The following is a 21,256-nucleotide window of genomic DNA, read 5'->3' on the forward strand; positions in this document are numbered from 1 at the left end:
ACTGTCATGAGCCCCACTGCTATGAGTATGAGTGTGTGTGTGTGTGTGTGTGTGTGTGTGTGTGTGTGTGTATTCAAGAAGGGGTGTTACTGAATACAAAATTGTGGCTTCCTGAGCTCTCAGTCCACAAATAATAAGGGATTCAGAAAACTGATCAGAAGGGGATTGCAGGGGACCCTTTGCCAATACTGGTGCAGGACTCTGATAAACTGCCCATGTGTGCTCCTAGGGCACAGCTCTAGGGTGAAAAAGAGTGCTTGTGGTTGCCCACAGCCAGGAGCTCAGGCTGGGAGAGCAGTGACCACATCTCTTCCTATATTATAACCCCTTGAAAGAACTGGAAATATACAGATCCCAGAATTAGTTCTGAAAACAGCAGCCATGTGAAAACTTGAATGAAGCCTGAGAGAAAAACCCAACTTTAACATAAAGTAAAAAGTCAAGAAATAGGCTGGAAAAATGAGCAAACAACAAAAGAGCCTAACCTTAGAGAGCTACTATGCAACAGAGAAGATCAAAACACAAGCTCAGAAGACAAAGATGTCAAAATAGCTACATTCAAAGCCTCAAAGAAAACTGAATCAGTGGCAGGCCAAAAAGAATTTCTGGAAGAGCTAAAAAGGATCTTACTTTTTCCTGACTTCTTGAAAGTCATTACAGAGTCAAAATCAAATATTTCTTTCTTAAGGATGCCACTAACATAATTAAACCCAGCATTATTTTACTACTGATCTGAAATTCACATTCTGATCTCTGTAGAGGGAAAGATTCACTTATCTCTACCCACAAAAAGTAGGGAAAGGCCTTAAGATTCTAACAGTGGCATTACAACATACACTGAAAGTGATTATAGAATCACAGAGTGAGAGCTGCAAGGGTCCTTGAAGATCATCTTCTTCAAGAGCCTCAAAGAAGCCCAAGGAGGTCCAAGATCCTACTGGTAAAAATCAGTAGGATTGGGCTATGAATTCAGATACTTGGACACACCCCCTTTCCCCCTAACCTAAATGTTATTTTTGCTGCTTATTGGCCGCACTTAACAATAACTAATCCAACAGTAAAGAAACATGGCTTACTGAAAGAGTGGCTTCTTTTCTGTTGTTGTAGGTATCCAGATATTCTTGTAATTCTAGAACACTGAATTTCAACTTGTCAAGAAGTCCACAGGATAGAAGCTAAAGACATAGGAAGAAATTTTACAACAACTAAATTAGTTATAAACAAATATAAAGGCATGACTGTACAAATTGAGAAGAAATTCTATTCATTAACATTGCCAGGGTAGTTGGTGGTATATATGTTCGCACCTAGGTAGCACAGTGTCTGGACTTCCTGGAGACAGGAAGACTCATTCATCTTCGTGAATGCAAAACTGGCCTCTTATGCAACTGAACAACAACAAAATATATCTGTGTCTAAGTACATATGTCCATACAAATGTATATGTTTATACAGTCACATTCACATAGTGCTATAAGGTTTACAGTGCTGTAAGAGTAGGGTGATTTGGTAGGTAGTGCAAGTATATTTAGTTTCACCTTACAGATAGGGGAACTGAGGCTCAAGTAGTCCAGGATTAGGGTTAATAAAGAGTCAGGATTTAAACCCAGCTGTCTCCTGGCTTTAAATCTTGTTTTTCCTTCACATCCTCTCCAGTGGTTTGCAAAGCTGTATGTTATTAGTTGTTGCTGTTGTTCAGTCATTTCAGTTGTATCTGTCGCTTGTGATCCCATATGAGAGTTTCTTGGTAAAGATATTGGAATGGTTTGTCATTTTCTTCTCCAGCTCATTTTACAGATAAGGAAACTGAGGTAAAGAAGATTAAATGACTTGCCCAGGGAGACACAGTTAATAGGTATCAAGAAGACCTGAGGTTGGACTTAAATTAAGGTCTTCCTGATTCCAGGCCCAGGGTACCATGTATTTGCCTCCAACCCACAGAGCTTTAACTCAAGGTCTTAGCAGAGTGCTTATATGTTGAAGGTTTGTTGATTAATTGTCTGGTAATCCAGGATGGAGAATACTCACAGTCTCAGCATCCACAAAAAGGGTTGGGCATTCAGAGCAGGAGGTCAGCATTTGGGAAGAACTAACAAATTTGGAGCCAATTCCCCGAAGGTTGTCCCCAAGGTAACTGGCCGCATCACAAGTCAGGAAGCAGAACCTTTTCTGAATATTCTGAAAAACACATGTAAAAATTCCCACCCCAAACTCATTGGTATCTTTCTCAAATGAAGTTGAGTTGTCTTTGTTCCCCCCAAATATTTTTATTTTTCCTTCTTTAAACAATGAGAACAAATGTGAAACATGTTCTCTCCCCTTGAGGGGAAGCAAATATTTGTTTAAAAAGTCTCCTAAATGATAATCTTCTGGGGCCAAGCAGAAGCTGAGGAAACTGAAACAATTTTGTCCTTTACTGTATGAATGGGTTTCTGTAATTACTTATATTTAGGGAAGACTGCATCTATTCTTGAAAATTCCCTGTTTTCTTGCCTCTTCTTTGCCAGCCACTGAAATGGCATTTTTTTGGGTACATGTACCTTTGAGACCCACAGAACCCAGGTTTGCTCATTTAGTTCATAACTGCCATCATTATGAAGACAAGAGTCATATAGTTCATTCAGCTCAAAGAAGCAGTTGTCTACATTTGAGAACTGTCTGAGATCTAATTGGCAGGACAACAAATTTATAAAGGAAAAACTGAATTTTAACAATACAGAATGGCGCTTCCAAAGTTAGAGGTAGTGCTACTAAGGTTTTCCTTCTGTTTTTTTCTTTTTTAAAATCAAAATTCCCCTTTAATTAAATATAGGTCTATATACCTAGACATGGGATATTCAAACTCATTATGAAATAAATGGGAAAATGGTTAACAAGCACCATCAGGCAATGACTGCTAAGGATTAATTAGAAGAAAACTGAATATGAGGTATCTGCACAGATCTTATTATCTGTATTCACTACACAATATGCTTCTGTTATTTTTAGGTAGCAATTAATAGAAATGGATATGAGGTAAACACAAGAGTTTTTTCTAAGATGAAAAAAAGTGAATTTAAACCATTTTATTATGGAAGAGAATAGACTCTAAGATAAAAGGAAAATTTTGAAGGCAAAGTTAGAATTCAATTTATTGAAAAAGCAGTTGCTGGCCCACATTCAGAAGCATATTACCTTGTAGTGATCCCCTAGTACTGACATTACTCTATGATGAAAACCAAGAAAAACTGTCCCTTCCAGCTGAGCTTTTTATGGGAACTTTTCTTTCTGTTAATTATAGTAACCTAGTTCCAAAATAGGCAAGGTCAGGGCAGCAAGTATTATCCACACAGGAACAAGTTTAATGGTTAAATATTTGATCAGGTCAATTTTGTAAAGTGAACCAATGCCCTGGTAAATAAGTATCAGATGACTGGGATAGGATATAGGCAAGTCAGGTGGCTGTAGAAAACAAGGCTGGGGTGGATAATAATGCAATTGAAAACATATTCAGAAGGAAAGTTAGGAACAGATTAACTTTGAATCAAGGGCTGGGCCTATATCAGAAGTTAAGATTTGGGATTTCTCCCAATTTACAAGTCAAAGATTTGTTATCTAATGTGTTCTTCTAAAAGAGTAGTTTTGTTATTTTTCAGTTATGTCTCCATTTGTCATCCAATTTGAGGTTTTCTTGGCAAAGAAACTAATGTAGTTTGCCATTTCCTTCTCAGGGTTAAGTGCCTCACCCAGGGTCACACAGCTAGCAAGTGTCTGAGGCTGGGTTGAACTTATGAAGATGAATCTTCTTAATTCTCAGCTCAGTGCTCTACCCACTGCATCATTTAGCCATGCTGTTTTCAGAAATCTCTACCTCAGAAGTGATGGATGCTGGTGCACCATCTCACCCATAAAAGGTTCAGTTGACCTGAGGCAAAGTATGCCACCTCTGGGGCAATAATTTCATTTTCTATAGCCCTGAAATCTTTTGCATTTTATAGAGTGTAGTCCTACCCTCAGGATAGACTAAGTGCTTTGTTGAGAGTTAATGTCTTCTGGATCCTTTAGTTCTCCACATTCTTGCAATTCATTGATTAATGGGTTATCTGTCTGGTTTCAACTAGGTGCTAAGTCCTAGACCTGCACCCATAGGGTAAATGCAAGCAAGGTTAGGAGAAAAAGTACTGTGAATGAACTGACAGCTCAGACCAGGACTGGGTAAAAGCCAGGGGTCAGAAACAGGAAATCTGAGCCAAGAATAGTGAAAGAGTGAGGCAAGGACAGTTGGTCAGGGCTAAGAAGGGATATATAGTGTGTGGGGGGGTACTTTTTATCAGAGTAGACAAACTAAGTCAATTGTACTGTTCAGAGGGTGAGTTATACCTGCATTTCATCTATGAGTCAGTCTTGTAAAATTTCTATGGTGGGTTAGAGTAACAAGTTATGATTCAAAGAACTATCCAGAGAGGATTTATAGAGAATTGACCTTCATTAGCTGAGTTCACAGGATTGCAATAAATGGGAGTAAACTATGTTCATGGCCACCATTGCCATATCTAAAGAACAGATGAGAGATAAAGGCACAAAGAAGAAATGGAATGAAATAAAAGGAATAGAGCTGAAAGGAGATGGAAGAAAGGAAAAGGAGACCCAGAGACCAAAGAAAGTAGTATTGAGGGAGTAAGGGGACAGATGATGCCACTCAGTAATAGCTGTACCCTTCTGCCACTGCCTGATGTAAATGACAGTTTTAGAAGAGACCATGGTGGCTGGAGAAAAATATGTATATAAAATATATAATAGGCAGCAAGGATTATGCTTTTGGAATCATTCCCATGAGCCTAAGGCTACAATGACCTCGATGCCTGCATTCAAAAACTTACCTTAAACAAGGAAGAGAACACATGAAATGTGTATACAGCACAGGAACCATCTGAGTCACCCATGAGCTGGTTGATATGACTGCGCCAGGCTTCTTCTGCATCATCACATGCAGCTGGCTGAAAAGCAGCCAAGATGGCAGAGAAGAAGGGTGAAGGTGGTGGAGAGATACCCCTGTCTCCATCTCCATAGCTGGAAGAGAGGAAATGAATCTTGCCAAAATTGCCAAGCTATGCTTTTTTAAAAATCGACAATAAATCCTCAGAAGCTCTCAACTCTGACCAATAAAATGAAATAGACCATTTTTTTCTTATGAGTTCTCTCTAAGGCTGCTTTTGGTCCTAGCTTTTCATTTTCTTAGCTCTCTGGTACTCTTTTATACCTCTAGGTAAAAGAGTAGAAAAGAATAGGGGGCACAGTGGATAGAGTGCCAGGATTAGAGTCAGGAAGATCTGAATTCAAATCCAGCCTCAGACATTTCTTAGCTGTGTGACACTGGGCAAATTACTTAACTACTTCATACCTCTGTTTCCTCTCTGTAAAATGAGTTGGAGAAGGAAAAGGCAAACCATTCCTGTGTCTTTAATAAGAAGACTCCAAATGATGTCATGAAGAGTCAGACATAGCATAAATGATGGACAACAATAAAAGAACAGAACCCTTTTCTTTCAGAAATGCATTATTGTTCTAAGTTTTCAATATGGTCACTACTAAGACTAAGAGATATTATTTCTTTTATTTTTCTATCTGAATACTACATTCTGCCCTTTAGGACCGTTTATTCCCCAGTTTTCATTAAGTTTATAGTCTACCAATTTTAATTTTTCCTTTATCCCAAACTTCAAAGTAGCATGGGGAATAGGGAAATAGACTTGCATTCCAGAAGATCTGAGTTCAAATCCTGCCTCATATATAGTGGTATGACACTGACTTCTATTTGACTCAGTTTTCTCATCATTTTAAAATAAGAGTGCTAGACTTGATAATTTTTAAGGACCTTGTTAGTTCAAATCTTTGTTTTCATGACTATAATCCTTTGATGTTCCTTAAGGTGCCACAATTTTACCTTTAGCCTTTAAAAAGAGAAAAAAAAGACAGGAAAGGAGAAAGAATATTAATGAATGAATACATCTAAATATCAGAGAGAAGGAAAGTAAGATAAGATCAAGATCAAGAGAGGTAGAGAAAAGAAAAGGAAGGAGGCAGGGAGAGAAGGAAAGGGTGAAAGAAAGAGAAAGGGGAAAAGGGAAGAGGGAAAGTCATGTCATTAATGTCATCCATGTTTTTTCTAACATCCTACTTCTTAATTTTACCTTCTGATCTCCTCTATAAGAGGATCTTTACTTTTTTTAAAAATAAGGTTTTTGATACCTTTCCCCCATCACTGATACTTCTAAATAATCTCTTCTAACCACAGAGTATGGCAAAGATAAATGAAAACAATGACAAGTTTTGACAATGTCTGCCTTATTTTATACTATGTAGCCATTATCCTCTCTATGGATCGAGGGTGATATTCAGATCCATTAATCTTAGTACAAGATTTCTTTTATAATAATATCTAAAAGTTCTGTTTAATTTTTATCTTGGCCCTTTAAACAGTCAGTGGATCCAGGAATTCCTGGTGTCTTTAGCATATTGGTTGGGTCTCTTTAGGACCACTTTATGAGTTTGTCACAAGGATCTTGTCTTTGTCCTTTGCTGGTCTTCTTTTACTGTTGTTCTCAAGCAAATGAAACAAAGCTTTGAATTTCAGCCACCATGGTGAAAACAGCCACTTTAAAGGGACTTACATCTTTCAGTTTTTGAAAAGTCTCTTATTTCTAGGCTTGTCATCTATTTATTATCTTTAAGACTTTTAAAAATACTCAAATTTAGCCACACACATCTTGCCTTTTTGTACTAAGTCCTTTGTTTTGATGAATTCTTTTGTTAATCTCTTTTTCTGATTTCACAAAGCTCAGGAAACCTGCACAGTATGAGGCAGAATGGCTACAACCCAACTGATTTTCTAGCCCAAGAACAGCAGGTCAAATGGTCAAATAGACCTCTCTGTTAAGGAGGGATAGCAGACTTGGGGAGGTATTATCCCTCCACATTTAGCTTGAAGCTATGTCAAATGACATGGTTTGCTAGGATTCTCACTTTTCTCAACTTAGCTAATATTTGTTTGCTCACCTGTTGTATCCACAATTCACCAACAAACTTTTATACGGAAAGCCAAAAATGAAAAAGTCTCTGACCTTAAGGGGCTTATTTACATCCTACTGGAAGGAAACAGCCCACATACAAATAAGGAAAGGTATATACTTTGAAGTTTTGAGAGGAACACAACACTAGCAAGTAGAAGGATGAGAGAAGGCTTCATGTATTTGAGGTGGTACCTGAGGAGTGTTTTGAAGGAAAGTTAGGAATCCTAGGAAGTAGAGTTAAGGAGGGAATGCAAAACCTTGGAGGAAGGATAAAGGAAGCCCAATAGTTTGAAGCCAGTAAAATATAAATTCCTTAAAAGCAGGGATTATCTTTTTGGTTAGTTTTGGCATAAAGTCCTACTTAGATACTTCTTGGAGAGGTGACCCTGAGGAACCTTTGAGAAAAACAGATATAATGAACTGAGTTCAAATTGACTTTAGTTACTACTTTTATGACCCCCTGGGCAAATCACTGTTATATCTGTTTGCCTCAGTTTTCTCATTAGTAAAATGGGATAATGATAACATCTACCTACCAAGGTTGTTGTAAGAATCAAGTCAATAGTTGTAAAACACTAGGTATCACCTTTTCAAATAGTTCATTTGAATATTTAGGATCGCCTAGCCTAAAGTAGAACTTTACTTTCAATAGAGGCTAATAAATGCTTTGCTGAATCCATACATTTTGAGCTGTTAAAATAATTAAGAAGGTACTTAGTTATAGTTGGGCTAAAATAAAGTTATACAATGGTGCTACTCTGTGCCAAATGAGTAATTTTTTTTTTCTTTTTACCTTGCAAGAGTAAACTGATCCAATGCTCGGTCCCCTTTTTCTTCAGCCTCTGTCATGTCTAGACTGAAGCTATCACTGCACTCAAATGCTGCTGGGAGTTCATTGATAGAGCCAGAAAGTTCATCTTCATGCACTGTGGCATCTTCCTCTTCATTGACACCTTCAGCCTGAAAGAACAAATGGAGAAGAAAAAGCAAATATGTTACAACTATAAGGAAACATGTTAAGAGGAAAAAAGTGAGAAAGCAAAGAAAAATGACAAAAAAAGAAGGGCTCAGTCTTTAAAATGATAGGAATGAGGGGGCATTGCACTTCCAAAAAAATCCATCTTCTACCTCATGACTTTATCATTTTCTGAATGCCTCTAATAAACATTATTTATTCTTTCTCAAGTCTTTTCTTCTTTTACCTTAGAGAATCAGGATGTGAGAAGCTGGACAGGTCCTTAGAGATACTCTCTTTTCAGAGAGAAAATGGGGCCCAGAGAGGCCCCATTGGCAGAGCTGGGACAAGAACTAACCCTTTCTGACTTTTAAACTCAGTGGAGTCCATGAGCTTCAGACCTAGAACTCTGTGATGTAAAGTACCTTGGATCTTGTGACTCACACACAAGTCAGATGGGTTTTCTGTTGGGCTTTTCCAAATGTCCTAAGATGCACTAGCTATACATTTTGCCCCTGGGGAAGCCCACTAAGGAGGACAGATCTGAAGGTAAGAGCTGACTTGGCTGAGCTGGGGATCCAAATGAAAAGGTCTATGGAACAGAGCCGAATTAGGCCTGCTGAAGGGCAGGAAAAAGACCATAAAGAAACGGAAAAGGAGGGTGTGGCTGAACCTGGGCCAGGGGGAAACTAGCCAGAGAACTGATTGTTCTATTAAGAAAGGAAGGAAGGCAACTGATCATGGAGCAAATGAGGAAAATAAAAAAAAAGCAACATGGATATGCTTTGGGGAGTCAGTTTCTTAAAACAAAAACAAACCAAAAAATAATAAAAATTTACATGAATGTGACCAATATCCATAATGAAAAATTATACAAAGGAATATCTGACAATCTCCTGGGTATGTGGTATTGTGAGAATAATATGAATAGGGCCAAAAGGCTAGGTGAATTCATAGGAATTAGGAAGTAGGAAGAAAGGACTTTTCATGCTATATTTTCAAGTCTTTAGGGAATAGGAAATAACTTCTGTGTGTTATCAGCTCTCATTACTTGCTCCTTTTATTTATTTATTTATTTATTCACTCACTCACTCACTCACTTATTTATTTATTTATTCATTCATTCATTCATTTATTTATTTATTTATTTATTTTTAGGTTTTTGCAAGGCAAATGGGGTTCAGTGGCTTGCCCAAGGCCACACAGCTAGGTAATTATTGTCTGAGACTGGATTTGAACCCAGGTACTCCTGACTCCAGGGCCGGTGCTTTATCCACTGCGCCACCTAGCCGCCCCTACTTGCTGCTTTTAAAAGACAACTTTGTTTCCATGGTAAGATCTGGGTTGGGGTTCCCTTTTTCACAGAAAGCTCAAGCAATGCAGGAAAACCAGTCCCCAAGAAGAAGGATGAATGGTTTTGTATTGATTACATTGACTATTTTAGCAATAAGACAAATGTTTCCAGATTAAAAAAAAACTACTGTTGGGTAAGCCCTAAAAATGTCAACTCTCAGCTAGCCTTTTCCATGTAGAAGCTGTGTTTTATAGAACTGTAAGTAGAAAAGTGGAGAAAATAACAACAAAACATTTGAAGTTGGAAAGGAATTTCACTTAGTCTGGTTTTCTTTTGATACAGAATTTCAGCGAAACAATTTCTGTACTTAACAAGAGATCACTGGTACCTATGTCACCCTTACTCAGAAAGCTCCCTCTCTTCTTGGAAATTTTTGGGTTAAAAAAAATTATACTCGGCAAAGTTCTTGGTCCTAGAGCTTATGCAATGAAGTAAACTCAGAAATGTTCCTCATGTAAACTAAATATGCTCCAGGTCAATTGAATCTGTCTGCACAGTAGTGAAATGAGAGGCAAAATGATAGGGAGCAGAGATGGAGCCAGCTGTGGAGTCAGGAAGTCCAGGATTCCAGTTTTTGCTCTAATATCTACTAGTTTTAAGTCATTTGACCTCTCAGTACCCTGACCAACTTTTTAAGCCTATAAAATAACAGATAGGGGAATTCCTCATAATGATGAAACCACTGGTCTGGACAAAATTTTAAAAAACGTTATAAAATATAGACTTACTCACTTTTGATCTTTTTCAGTTCATAGATTTCCATGACCTCATGAGATACATATAAGCGAGCTTAGAGTATTTTGTGGTCTTAGAAATGGAACTTGTTTTATATAGGGATTGAGAGTATATCATGAAACTCATTCACATGAATTCTTTAAGAAACTGAAGATGAAACTTCATAGTCTGAGCAAGAAAAACAAGTCGATTTTGTTATACAAGACACTAGAGATGTTCTTGAGTTCAGAAAGAACTGAAAACCTATTAATGAACTAGCTCTGTAAGGTGTAGCTTGGACTATGGTAGTGCTTAATGATTGCTTACTGGCTGAAAAACTGTTTCTTTATAGTCATACCCCACTGTCTTCTTCAACATTTCCCCTTTCCTTAGCCCCTTCCGAACTAGACTAAAGAATGAAATTCAAGAAAAATAAGTTTTAGCCCATACAAATAGGCCAACAGGAAGTTTGTTTGTCTTCTTATTACTTTAAAATTATTTTTAGAGGGAAATACTATTGACACTTTCCTACTATGTAACCACAGTGAAACATCATTACCTCTGAGCCCCCATTTTCTCATCTGTAAAATGGTATAATGGGAATTTTTTATTTGCTTTTATTCCCTTCCAACTTCGGTTCACTGAAAACCTGCCTTCTGTTAACATTAACTTCACCTGACCAAAACCTGTCCCATGGGATGTAAAATTTTCTTATAAGCATTCCTTAGATAAAAAAACAGAGGAAAAATCCTCAACTATCCCCAACTCTTTGGTGACAAGGAGCCAGCTTAAATGTAGTTTAATCTGTAACCTGATTTTCTTTGACAAGAATTGTTTCTTCAGGGGATGTATGAGATTATTATTGTTTAAGTTTCTTCAACTTTTATGAGATTGAAGAAAGAATGTGATTATGGCCTAAGAGGATTGTACAAGATTGTACAAGATTGCAATTAAAAAAAAGAATTATTTCTGTGTCACTATGATATAAATTTGCATATAAGACTTGTTAGAAACCTAATGATTGTTCAAATTTGTTGTTTTCCTTGAGTCCTGAGTCTATGCTTGAGCATACTATTAAAACCCAGATTTATATCTCTATAATTTCTGCTCTATGGTAAATCTTGGCAGTAATTACCTACCACATGAGCTCAGAGAGGAGATATTTCTCCTATAACAACATGCAAAATCTATCTCACAAACCTGTTATGAGAATCAAATGAATTAGCATGTGTAGGGAACTGCAAATCTTGAAATACTATGCCAATGTCAGTTATGATTACTCCAATCCACACACTTCTGTGTAGAAAGGTAGTGTGGAATAAGAGGACAGAGAACTGACCTTGTGATCACATAGACCTGAGTGATCTGAGTAGATCACACATAATGCCTGTGGAACCCTGTACAAGTCACTTTATTTTTTTTTTCTAAGCAACTATTTCAAAATGATACATTGCAAAGAAGGTGCTGACTTGAATTGATAGAGAAAGTTTCCCTATTCAGAAATTCCCTGATTCAGTAAAATCAAGTCCAATCTCCATCCATTCCATGTTTGTAAAATGGAAGCATGAGGTATGGTAGATAGTCTGTGGGCAGGATTTGTTTGACTATTTTGATAAAGTTAAAAATAAAATCAAAACAGATTAAGCAAAAAAAAAAAACCAACCAACCTTTCTTAGTAAGGATATTATGTCCATAATTCACGGTTCACTTCAGACAGCTGGAAAGAACTGTTTTGTGCAAATCTAGTCTAACACTGTGATTGGCATGGAAATTTTCTGAGGATATGCCAAAGGGCAAGAATTGAATGCCATGGCAAACTACACAATTGGTTCCCACATATGGAAAAATCTCACAAGAAAACATGCACACCCACACCCAAGTGAACACTGCTCCATACAATTCAGTTCAGAGAACAGCTGCAATGATCCCCAGGCTCTGCAACTTCAGATACACACAGATATGATTTTGTCAATAATCAGCAGCTCTTGAGCTATGCAGAAAGTGAAAAATATTTCATTCAAAAGGTCCCAAATCAATCTTTTTTTTTTTTTTAAACCAAGAAGATCAGCATGCAGGAATCTGGTAGGGAAAGCAAGTCAAGATGTGTTCCATGGACACATGCCTCATACAGCTTTAAATGCTGTAAGAGGAAGAAAAGAATATGTCGCCCATAATTAATCCCCAGAGAAATCTTAAAAAACCAAGACTATTTAAAAAAGTGGAATTTTAAAAGGAGCTACAATGATAGAACTCCCAAAAGTCCTTCACCTTAGAACCCTCAGACACCTGAAGATTATTCATATCAGTCAAAGAAACGTCAAAGCTAGATGTTCTGGTGTTAAAAGCATGAGGGTCAGCAGAAGTCGTATCACATGATATGCTGAGCGAGTCCATGTGATTTGCCTCCTCAGAGGGGGAAAGGGTCATGATCTGTTTAAAAAAAGAGAAAAAATGGTGTGAAGAGACTTTTTTTTTTAAATGTGCTCATGTTCTTTACCCAGGTGGTGTGTTTCATGGCTACTCATTTGCTTTTCCTCTTCTAAGCATTCATTTTTTTCCCCCAATCTATTTCTGTTTATTGGACCTTAATCACAGCAATATGTATCAGAATACTGGTGCAGGTTTATAAGATGGTTATTGTGTTTTTTTTTTTTAATTATATCACAGAGCTGGACATGTTTCCTAAAAGTCCAGAAGACAGGGAAGGGTAAACTAAAGTGAATAGTTGGGGGAAAAGAAAAGGTTGCTTTGCTGGATCTGCTGAATGCTTTCTGGGTTTGCTATGCTCAAATAAAAATTGTTGGTTTTTGTTTTTTTGCATTGGCCACCTACAAAAAAAAAATCTAACCCACCCCATTCATTTAGAGCCTATCAGTCCAGATTCTCATTCTGCAGCTTTGGAAAGTTTCTTTAGCTACAACAGTAAACTTAATCAATTAGCACAAATCTGCCAAATTTTAAAATAGCAAAGGGGCTACTTACTAGATCGGAGTGCTCCAGGATCTGGCTGGTTGGGAGGTCCTCCTCCTCTGATGACTCATCTGAATCCTCATGGTTCATTTTATTGAGGCTGGGAGTACTTCCTGAAAGTTGGCTCTCCTCCAATAGCTGCATATCACACTTGTCCAGGCTATCCAGAGAACGCCTGCGCACTCCCCAGTTGAAATTGTCCATGCTCTCACCCTGAAATCATCATCAATGTAAGCTTGATTTCTATGCCAAACTCTTACACAATTACACTTTCACAGATTTCATTAGTTTGCCTACTTTAGAAAAGGATATTTAAACAATGACACTGTAGACTAGTTATTTTTGTAGGAGATGATAAAGCAAACCATGTCCATATAAATATACATTTCAGTTGTAAGGAGAAACCTTGACCATTGCCAAGTATTCTATAGATAGGATAAAGCAGGAAAAAATGCAAGCTGTCAATATTTCTACTATTATTATCTTTAATGCCACATTCCCCAAATTCTTTGTGTAATTCAATCTAAGAATAGAAGGTGTTAAACATTCCCAGTGGTTTCTGCCATAGTGGGTTTCATAGCCAATGAAGATAAAAGGCAGTATTAAGGACACTCAGGATGAAACTGGGCAATACTGCACTGAACATGCAAAATGCAAAGGCTAAAAGCATTTTTTGCTCAAAGTAAATACTTGAATTTCTTCAGAATGAGGGAAAATCACGATGGCCTTAGATAGAACACACATAAGATTTGGCCTCAAACATCATTTTGGAAAGAGATGATTTGATATAAAGAGACATGAGCTCACTGGAAATATGAAGAAAAAATATTTAAAAAAAGTAATTCAGAGAAATAAATGTGGACCCTCTAGAACCCTGTACTGAAAAGTTAGTAAAAAGAAGGGCAAGGAAATGCTGGGACCTTTCAGATACACCAGGGAGTAGTGATAAAATACAAGAATAATCATTTTTATATAGGTTTTCCTCTCAGACACTATGCTAATGAACATTATCTTATTAGACTATCATTACAACCCTGGAAGGCAAGTACAATAATGATCCTCATGTTACAAATCAGGACATTGAGGTAAACATAGGGTCACAGAACTAGTAAATTTACCTGAAGTTTGACCTCAAGTCTTCTTGACTTCAGGTCATGAGCTTTATACACTGCATCACCTAGATATCAATTTTGTCTAAGTATTTTCTTCAATGCTTTTTTCCTAGATGATTGTCTGTTCCCCATGTCTAGAATGCACACCTTTCTTGTCTTGGCTTCTCTTTATCGCTGAATTCTTTCAAGACTCAATTCAAGCACCATTTCCTATACTGAAGTCTTGCCAATTGCTTAGTACCCCTTTTTGAAATTACCTTTATTTAGTTTTGTAAATATTGTAAAATATACTTTTATATATATAGGTATGCTATCTTCTCCATTAGGATGTTAAGATCCTGGAGGGCAGGAATTTTCACTTTGATTTTTGTTATTCCCAAGACTTAGTGGTGTCAACTCAATATTCAATAGATATTTGTTGATTACCTTGATGATTGATTAGGTTGCAGTTTGGGTATGTGATTTCTATTTCCACCACAAACACAACTTCCTGTATATTTAAATATACTTAATTGAAAGTTGAAATAAAACCGAAACTAAATTGAGGGCATAGAAAAAAAAGGAATTAAATTTTGGCCTAACAAAAGAATATTCTAAATCACCTTAAAAACTTTGACAGAAGAAATACTGCTTGAAAATTTGTAATAAAAAATACCAAGAAATTATCCTTTGATGGTCAAAGTTATACAAGGTGAAGAGAAAATACCACTTGGAACCTGGTGAAGGATTAACAATGGATTGACACATTCTACAAAGGTAAATCACAACATAGTTGTTTATAGGCACATAGCTAGACAGATGTTATTTGAAAAATGAATGCTATTTCTTTGGCAACAGTTTTCAAGTCAAATCAATAACCTTTATTAAGAATCTACAATTTTCTTAGTATGTAGTAAATTCCTAATCCAAGAGATTTAACTATTTTTTGGGGGGAGGGTGTGTATTTGTGATTTAATGAATATAGGAAACCTTGGCATAGGGACTCCCTCTATCTCTCAATGCATATTGGTGACTATTCTTCAACTGTCTGAGAGTAGTGGTGTCAAACTTAAATAGAAACCAACCCAGCCAGCAGCATTTTAACTTTAATTTAAACATTATCTATGCTGTATTGTATTTTTATTCATTTTTGTTAAGCATTTCCAATTATATTTTAATCTTGTTTAGGCCTTATTCAGGAGTTTTGCTCTGGCCTGGACTGTGAGTTTGAGAACTACTAGGGGACCCTAAGGGGACAGCCCACATATATCAAAGGGGGGAATTTATTGCAAGCCTACCTGATAAGCTCTCTATCCACAATATCAAGTGCCCACAAACTATGGCTAGCAGACCAAATCTGATTCTTTTCTTGTTTCTACACAGCCCATGAGCTAAGAATTTTTTTAAAAACAATTTAAATACACTAAAATTTTACAGTGAAAAAAATTCTAAGTTCACGGGCAGTACAAAAACAGGTGGTTGGCCCAAAAATGTAGTTTGACAGCCCTTCCACTACACCATGCCAATATACTGAAAAAAAATGAGCAGTGTATAAAGAATTCGATGACTCTTTTCCGTGGGCTAAATATTCTAGTTCTTTTATTTTTCCAGTACATGACTAGGCTTGCCATTCTCTCTAATCTTCCCTTCCTCCTATGTTTTAGGGAAAGTTCTCATCAATGTCTACCATGATAGAGATAGCAACAGTCACAGACATATCTTGAGTTTGGAGGAGGATGTAAGCTGCAACTTTTATTTATTTATTCATCTTGTTATACAAATGAGATTTATGGTTTTCTCACAAGGCAACAAGTTGAAGAAATCAGAGTGATTAGTCCAGCACAGAATACTTCCATTTTATTGGGATAAACTCCCATTGAATTGCTTTTCTTTTGGTGGAAACCCCTCACAGGTTTCATTCTGTTGGCATCCTAAACTATCTAGTTGAGCAAAAACAAAACAAAACAAAACAAAAAACAAAGAAAATCTGGAAGAAAGCTGAGATTTGGATAAAAAGGGAAGAATTATATGAGGAAAAAAATGATGAAAGACAAGAAAATGGAAGAAAAAGAGTGAAGGAAGGATAAAAGATGTCAAAAAACACAATCATCAGGAAATAAACATCCTCTTATTATTCAGTTAATTTCTGCACTACTACCACCCCTGAAATAAAAAGAATGGGAATAGGGCAACTGAGAAGAAGCCATTCCCCAAGGGAAATAAAGAATAACTATCCCAGAGTTACATCAGGAAATGAACTCATATAACTGGTAGTCAGGGGTTATGATTGAATAGTTCTGTGGCCATGCCTCACCCAAAGTCCATGGTGATTAAAAAGGAAACTGTTTTTCTCAGTGAGACAAAAAGAATACCCTTGTTGGCAGTCAATGAAAACAGTGCTGGGTTTGCTCTTTTCACTGGCTGAAAAATTTAACTCCTACTACCTTTCCCAAAAAAGGCAATCACTTAAATTGGGCATAGTAAAAATAGTGTTTGAGAGTAATCATAACAATATTCCCTTATGTGGTTGCCCAAGTCCTTAGCTGTGCCTGCCTGGCTCCATAATGTTATATACAAAATTAAATATCATAAAGCTTTTGAGAAAAATAAGTCAGATTTTCTATGAGAAAGAAAATATATATGGATAACTGCCTTCAGAGAATCTGCAATAATCAAATAATCAAAATTTATTTTCAAGTATGATGATGAACAAGTAATATTAATTCTTAAAGTTTAGCAACATCAGATTTATAATAAAATGTACATGGTAATCATTAATGTATACACATGTGTGAGCATGTGCATAACATAACCCCCTTTAAAATATTTTAAGATATAATTTTGATTAATAAGAAGGTACTCTAACAAAATCTAAGGGTTGTTTTGGAGGTGGTCCTGTGTGTGTGTGTGTGTGTGTGTGTGTGTGTGTGTGTGTGTGTGTGTGAGAGAGAGAGAGAGAGAGAGAGAGAGAGAGAGAGAGAGAGAGAGATATGGATGGGTCCTATACACATTAAACAGGTTCCTGCTTATAATTTATGATGTGAAAATTAACAGCTAAAACTTTTAAAGTTGTTTAACCCTCAGATTAGAACAGAAATGTTTTCCAAGACATATATTTGAAATCTCTTGTTCATTTAGAAAAAGACAAACATGCATCTTTGAGAACTAGGAGCACAACAGCTTTTAAGAAAAAAAAATTCTTCTAAACTTTAGAAAATACTTTCTTTTAGCAGAGCAGCCATGGGACCCCTTTGGCCTTTCATGTACACACACACACACACATACACACACACACACACACACACACAAAATTCTAGAAGGGAGGAAAAAGCAATTATGTTATTACAAGTCTGCGATGATGCATAACATCTACTAGCATGTCTGAGTTAAAAATAGCTTTTTTTTTTCTTACCTGGAGTTCCTGGGTTGCAGATTGAATGGATAGAAAAACAAATAAAAGGTCTATTTAAAATGATTGTATTGAAGAAATCAGAAAACTCTAAAGCATCTGCCCTAGTATTATCACAACAGAAACTAATAGAACTAGTAATATTTACTCCAGTAAATTTTTCTCTAAAAAGAAAAACATGGTTAAGGATGTACTAACCCCATATGGGAGTGTCAGTATCAGACAATAGAGTCCTAACTTAGAATGAGTAAAAGAAATGACCTTCAGTGCCCTGTTTGGCAAACTAAAAATATTTTGGAAATAGCTTTCTTCTTCTATGATAATTTTGGATTCTCTAACACTGTTTTATTCAGAACGCTTCAATTTCTATTGGTGAGAAAATTGCTTCACTACATCACAAAAAAATGTATGAGTGTCATCAACTGGTGAAATGCGTCATTACTTAATATTGTGACCAGAGTTAAAAATGTTTGTGGCTCCTGATCTGTTTATTGCTGAGGTATAAATATATCAATAGACACAGCAATTTTGAAAGACTAAAAAACATCGAAGACTCATGGATAAACTCTTGTTGGAGTATCTAAAAATCTGACTCAACAAAGGTTTGAAATTAGAGGAACTTGGGAAAAGGGTAGAATAACTAGGACAAGATAAGAAGTCTTGATTTATAGGCAATTTTGTGATAAATAACTGGAGATGAAAGGGATACACTTGAGCAGCCTCCTACCCTTAGAAGTCTCAAGTCAGGAGGCATTATAACTATTAACACATATAAGTATGTTGTAATATATATATGTATATATATATATATGTATATATTTCCATCATTATTTTATTGAGAAATATTTAAGTACTCCCCCACACTACACTATATTTGACTTATGAATACACTAAATATTTCTGTACCCCTTGTGATTTCCTATAAAACATTTATCAACATAGGATTCTATGTTCATTTAGATTTTTTTCATTATCAAGAAGAACACCAGGAAAAATGGGAGGAATATATAATGTTATTTTTTTCCCCTGACATAGGGAATTAATATTATTTAAAATTCCAGGGATGGGTATTCAAGTTTTCCTTTTCATTATTTTGGCAAAGGTCAAATTTCATTAGGTGCCCTGAGATATCTGATTATACTCCCTTGCAACACAAATGCTGAGCATCACATGCTGGGACATTTCACTTGATGTTTTTTTCTTGACTGAAAACAGAAGTATCCCTCTCTACTTTTCTCCTTTATCAATTCCCTGCATCACCACCCCTCCCCTTTCCCTTTTCTATTTTAACATTTTTAAATCCTTGGATGTCAGCCACTAAGCAAGAGCAACTACAGTAAGCATGATAGAGGAGCAGTTAATCTCTAGCTGATCATTAGAAGGATAGGGTAACCAACCCATCTGATATAACTTGGAGCCCTGGCTCAGACAAGCTTTGAAAATGACACAGTTTCAGGATGTATCAGAATGAAAAAACCAGACCCTATTGACATAAAAATTTCTACTTTTATAGTTATGGATAAATTCTAAAGAACGTGAAACTTCCAAATCAAATCTCAATTTATCTTAAAGATCTTAAAATTATCATAAGACAATTCAATTGATTTCTTTATAAGTTGTGCTTGATAAGTTTACTTTTAAAGTAACTAGAGATCTATTAATGTCCCCTTTTCTAAAAATAGTTCACTTACTATTTTCTTTATAATTTTAGATTAAAAGTGAAGGGCATGTAACAGTTATACTTGATAAACAATGACTTCATTGGAGAACAAAGTCAATAATTTGTTCAAAAGAAATAAGAAGATACCTGTTTTTCCTTTATGTTTTCTAGCAATGTCTGAATCTTAAATAGCTAAACAACAGAGGGTATCTTGATAATTCATTTGTGCACATAATCTGGTAGAATTACTTGTGAAAGTGAGAGAAATAAAGATGGTGATGCAAATGATAGTCAATGAGATCCTGGATAAGGAGAAGCATCCCTAAGATTTGAAGATCTGTTAAAAAGATCTTAAATATCCATGCCTCAAAATTGTCATATGAACTTACTGTTCTCATAGCAAACTGTCAGCACTTCCTTATACCTATTATTACCAGTATGGGATGGTAGCTAGCTTGCTCCCACTTAGTTATGTTAACTTTTTTTCTAATTTAAATCCTACTCCTTTGTTTTTTCCATAGGACTTAGAGCTATGGTCTGCCTTTCTAGCTTATCAAATTTTTACTTGTAACTGTAATGGAAGCTCTCCAAGTCTCAGCTTCATTTCTAAAATGAGGTAAGGGGAGTTTGACTGAAATGGACCCTTTGGGCTTGGAATCTACAATCCAATGATTTAGGATTTGAATATTGGATCTTATAATTTCAAGTGAAATTATCTGATTACATATGAGCAATCTAGCAGCCATTTTATTTTAATTTCACTTTTTTTTTTGAGAAGATGGGTACTGTGAGATCATGATTAGTGAAAGGAAGCTGGGAAAGGGGTCTTGGATCTTAACTCTTTTTCTTCTTGAAGCCTAAGTTAGAGTGTGGCATGGCTATGCTAACAGATTCCTTATGCTGGTTTTGTATATATTTTTTATTTATTCAGAACCATCCTGATCTTTGGTAACTTGGACTGAAAGATATATCCTAGAAAAAGTCCTCTAAGTCTTCTGAGGTCATGGAGGTCTTGCATATATATATATCTACTGATAATCTGTAGAGTGCAGGATGTGTTGCCTAATGAATTATCATATCTAAACAATATCTATTGGGGAAGCTTTGCCAATCACTATCGTAGTGGTTCACAACCAATTAAAGGTTTTTAATAGCTTGCCCTAAGTACTAGAGCTGATGAGACCAGGGAAAAGACTCAGTGATGTTCCTACCCTCACACAGAAGGATTAGCTTTGGGACATGATAAAGAAGAAGAAACAGCTTTCTCATTGGACACTGGTCTCTGATGGTAGCGAGATTTCCCTCCACTGATTCAGACTTTTTGTTCAGTCTTGGTGAGTGGAGGGGAATGATTATCTTAATTCTTGACTATGATTTGTATTGACTTTTGAGATATAGGATCTCTTTGAGTATGACATTCCCTTGGAGGAGGAAAGGTAGACAACTATTCCATGGGGGACTACAACCACTAAAACTTGCAGCACAGATCTTGGGCTGAGGGTTAACAGATATAATAAGTTCTGAAACAGGGCCCCCAATTTTAACTGTTTTAAAGGTAGTCAGATGGTTCTAGGCCTGAGTTTTCAAACAATAAGCATGAGGATACAGGAGTCCTGAATTAAGGAAAAAAGTAAAACAATACAGTCAGGAAAGTATATGGATTTTGCCAACCTAGGAGGTTGTTTTTTCTCACTCAAAAGAGTCACTTAAAAAAAAAAGAGGGAGAAGAAAGAAAATTTTCTCTTTCAACCCTCCCTCCCCAAAGAAATGCTTAATTTAAAAATATCATGTCAAAAGTAACTAAAAAATTGGCACAACTCTTCATGTCACCATGCCCTACTGTGTATTTATATTTTTGTGTCAAATTTTGAAAATCCCAACAAATTTTATTTTAGAAATAAACCTGAAAAAAAAAGACTCATAATGGAAAGCATCTGATGAGGGTAGTCAGTTATTCAATATACATTCAAAAGTGTTTTTTTTGGGGGGGTGTTGTTTTTTACTATTGTGACTTGAATTCAGACCCTCCAGGTATCAGTGTTGATGAAAAAGCT

The 21,256-nt window shown here is 36.2% G+C and overlaps 1 protein-coding gene across 10 annotated transcripts in view; it reads right to left on the reverse strand.

The window, feature by feature from the left end:
* FRY (FRY microtubule binding protein) overlaps positions 1-21,256 on the reverse strand; it is a 568,375-nt gene that overhangs the window by 22,560 nt on the left and 524,559 nt on the right. For 9 of the 10 annotated variants that reach the window (XM_074216094.1, XM_074216087.1, XM_074216086.1 and 6 more), the window contains 6 exons: positions 13,055-13,255; positions 12,341-12,502; positions 7,843-8,009; positions 4,860-5,049; positions 2,029-2,178; positions 1,077-1,175 (listed from right to left, as the gene is read on the reverse strand). In XM_074216094.1, the coding sequence (XP_074072195.1) occupies positions 1,077-1,175; positions 2,029-2,178; positions 4,860-5,049; positions 7,843-8,009; positions 12,341-12,502; positions 13,055-13,255 (969 nt within the window). The remainder of the gene's footprint in view (positions 1-1,076; positions 1,176-2,028; positions 2,179-4,859; positions 5,050-7,842; positions 8,010-12,340; positions 12,503-13,054; positions 13,256-21,256) is intronic. The other variant, XM_074216093.1, reaches the window with a different exon arrangement.

Source organism: Macrotis lagotis, chromosome 1 (assembly GCF_037893015.1).
Source record: "Macrotis lagotis isolate mMagLag1 chromosome 1, bilby.v1.9.chrom.fasta, whole genome shotgun sequence".
Classification (NCBI taxonomy): Eukaryota; Metazoa; Chordata; class Mammalia; order Peramelemorphia; family Peramelidae; genus Macrotis; species Macrotis lagotis.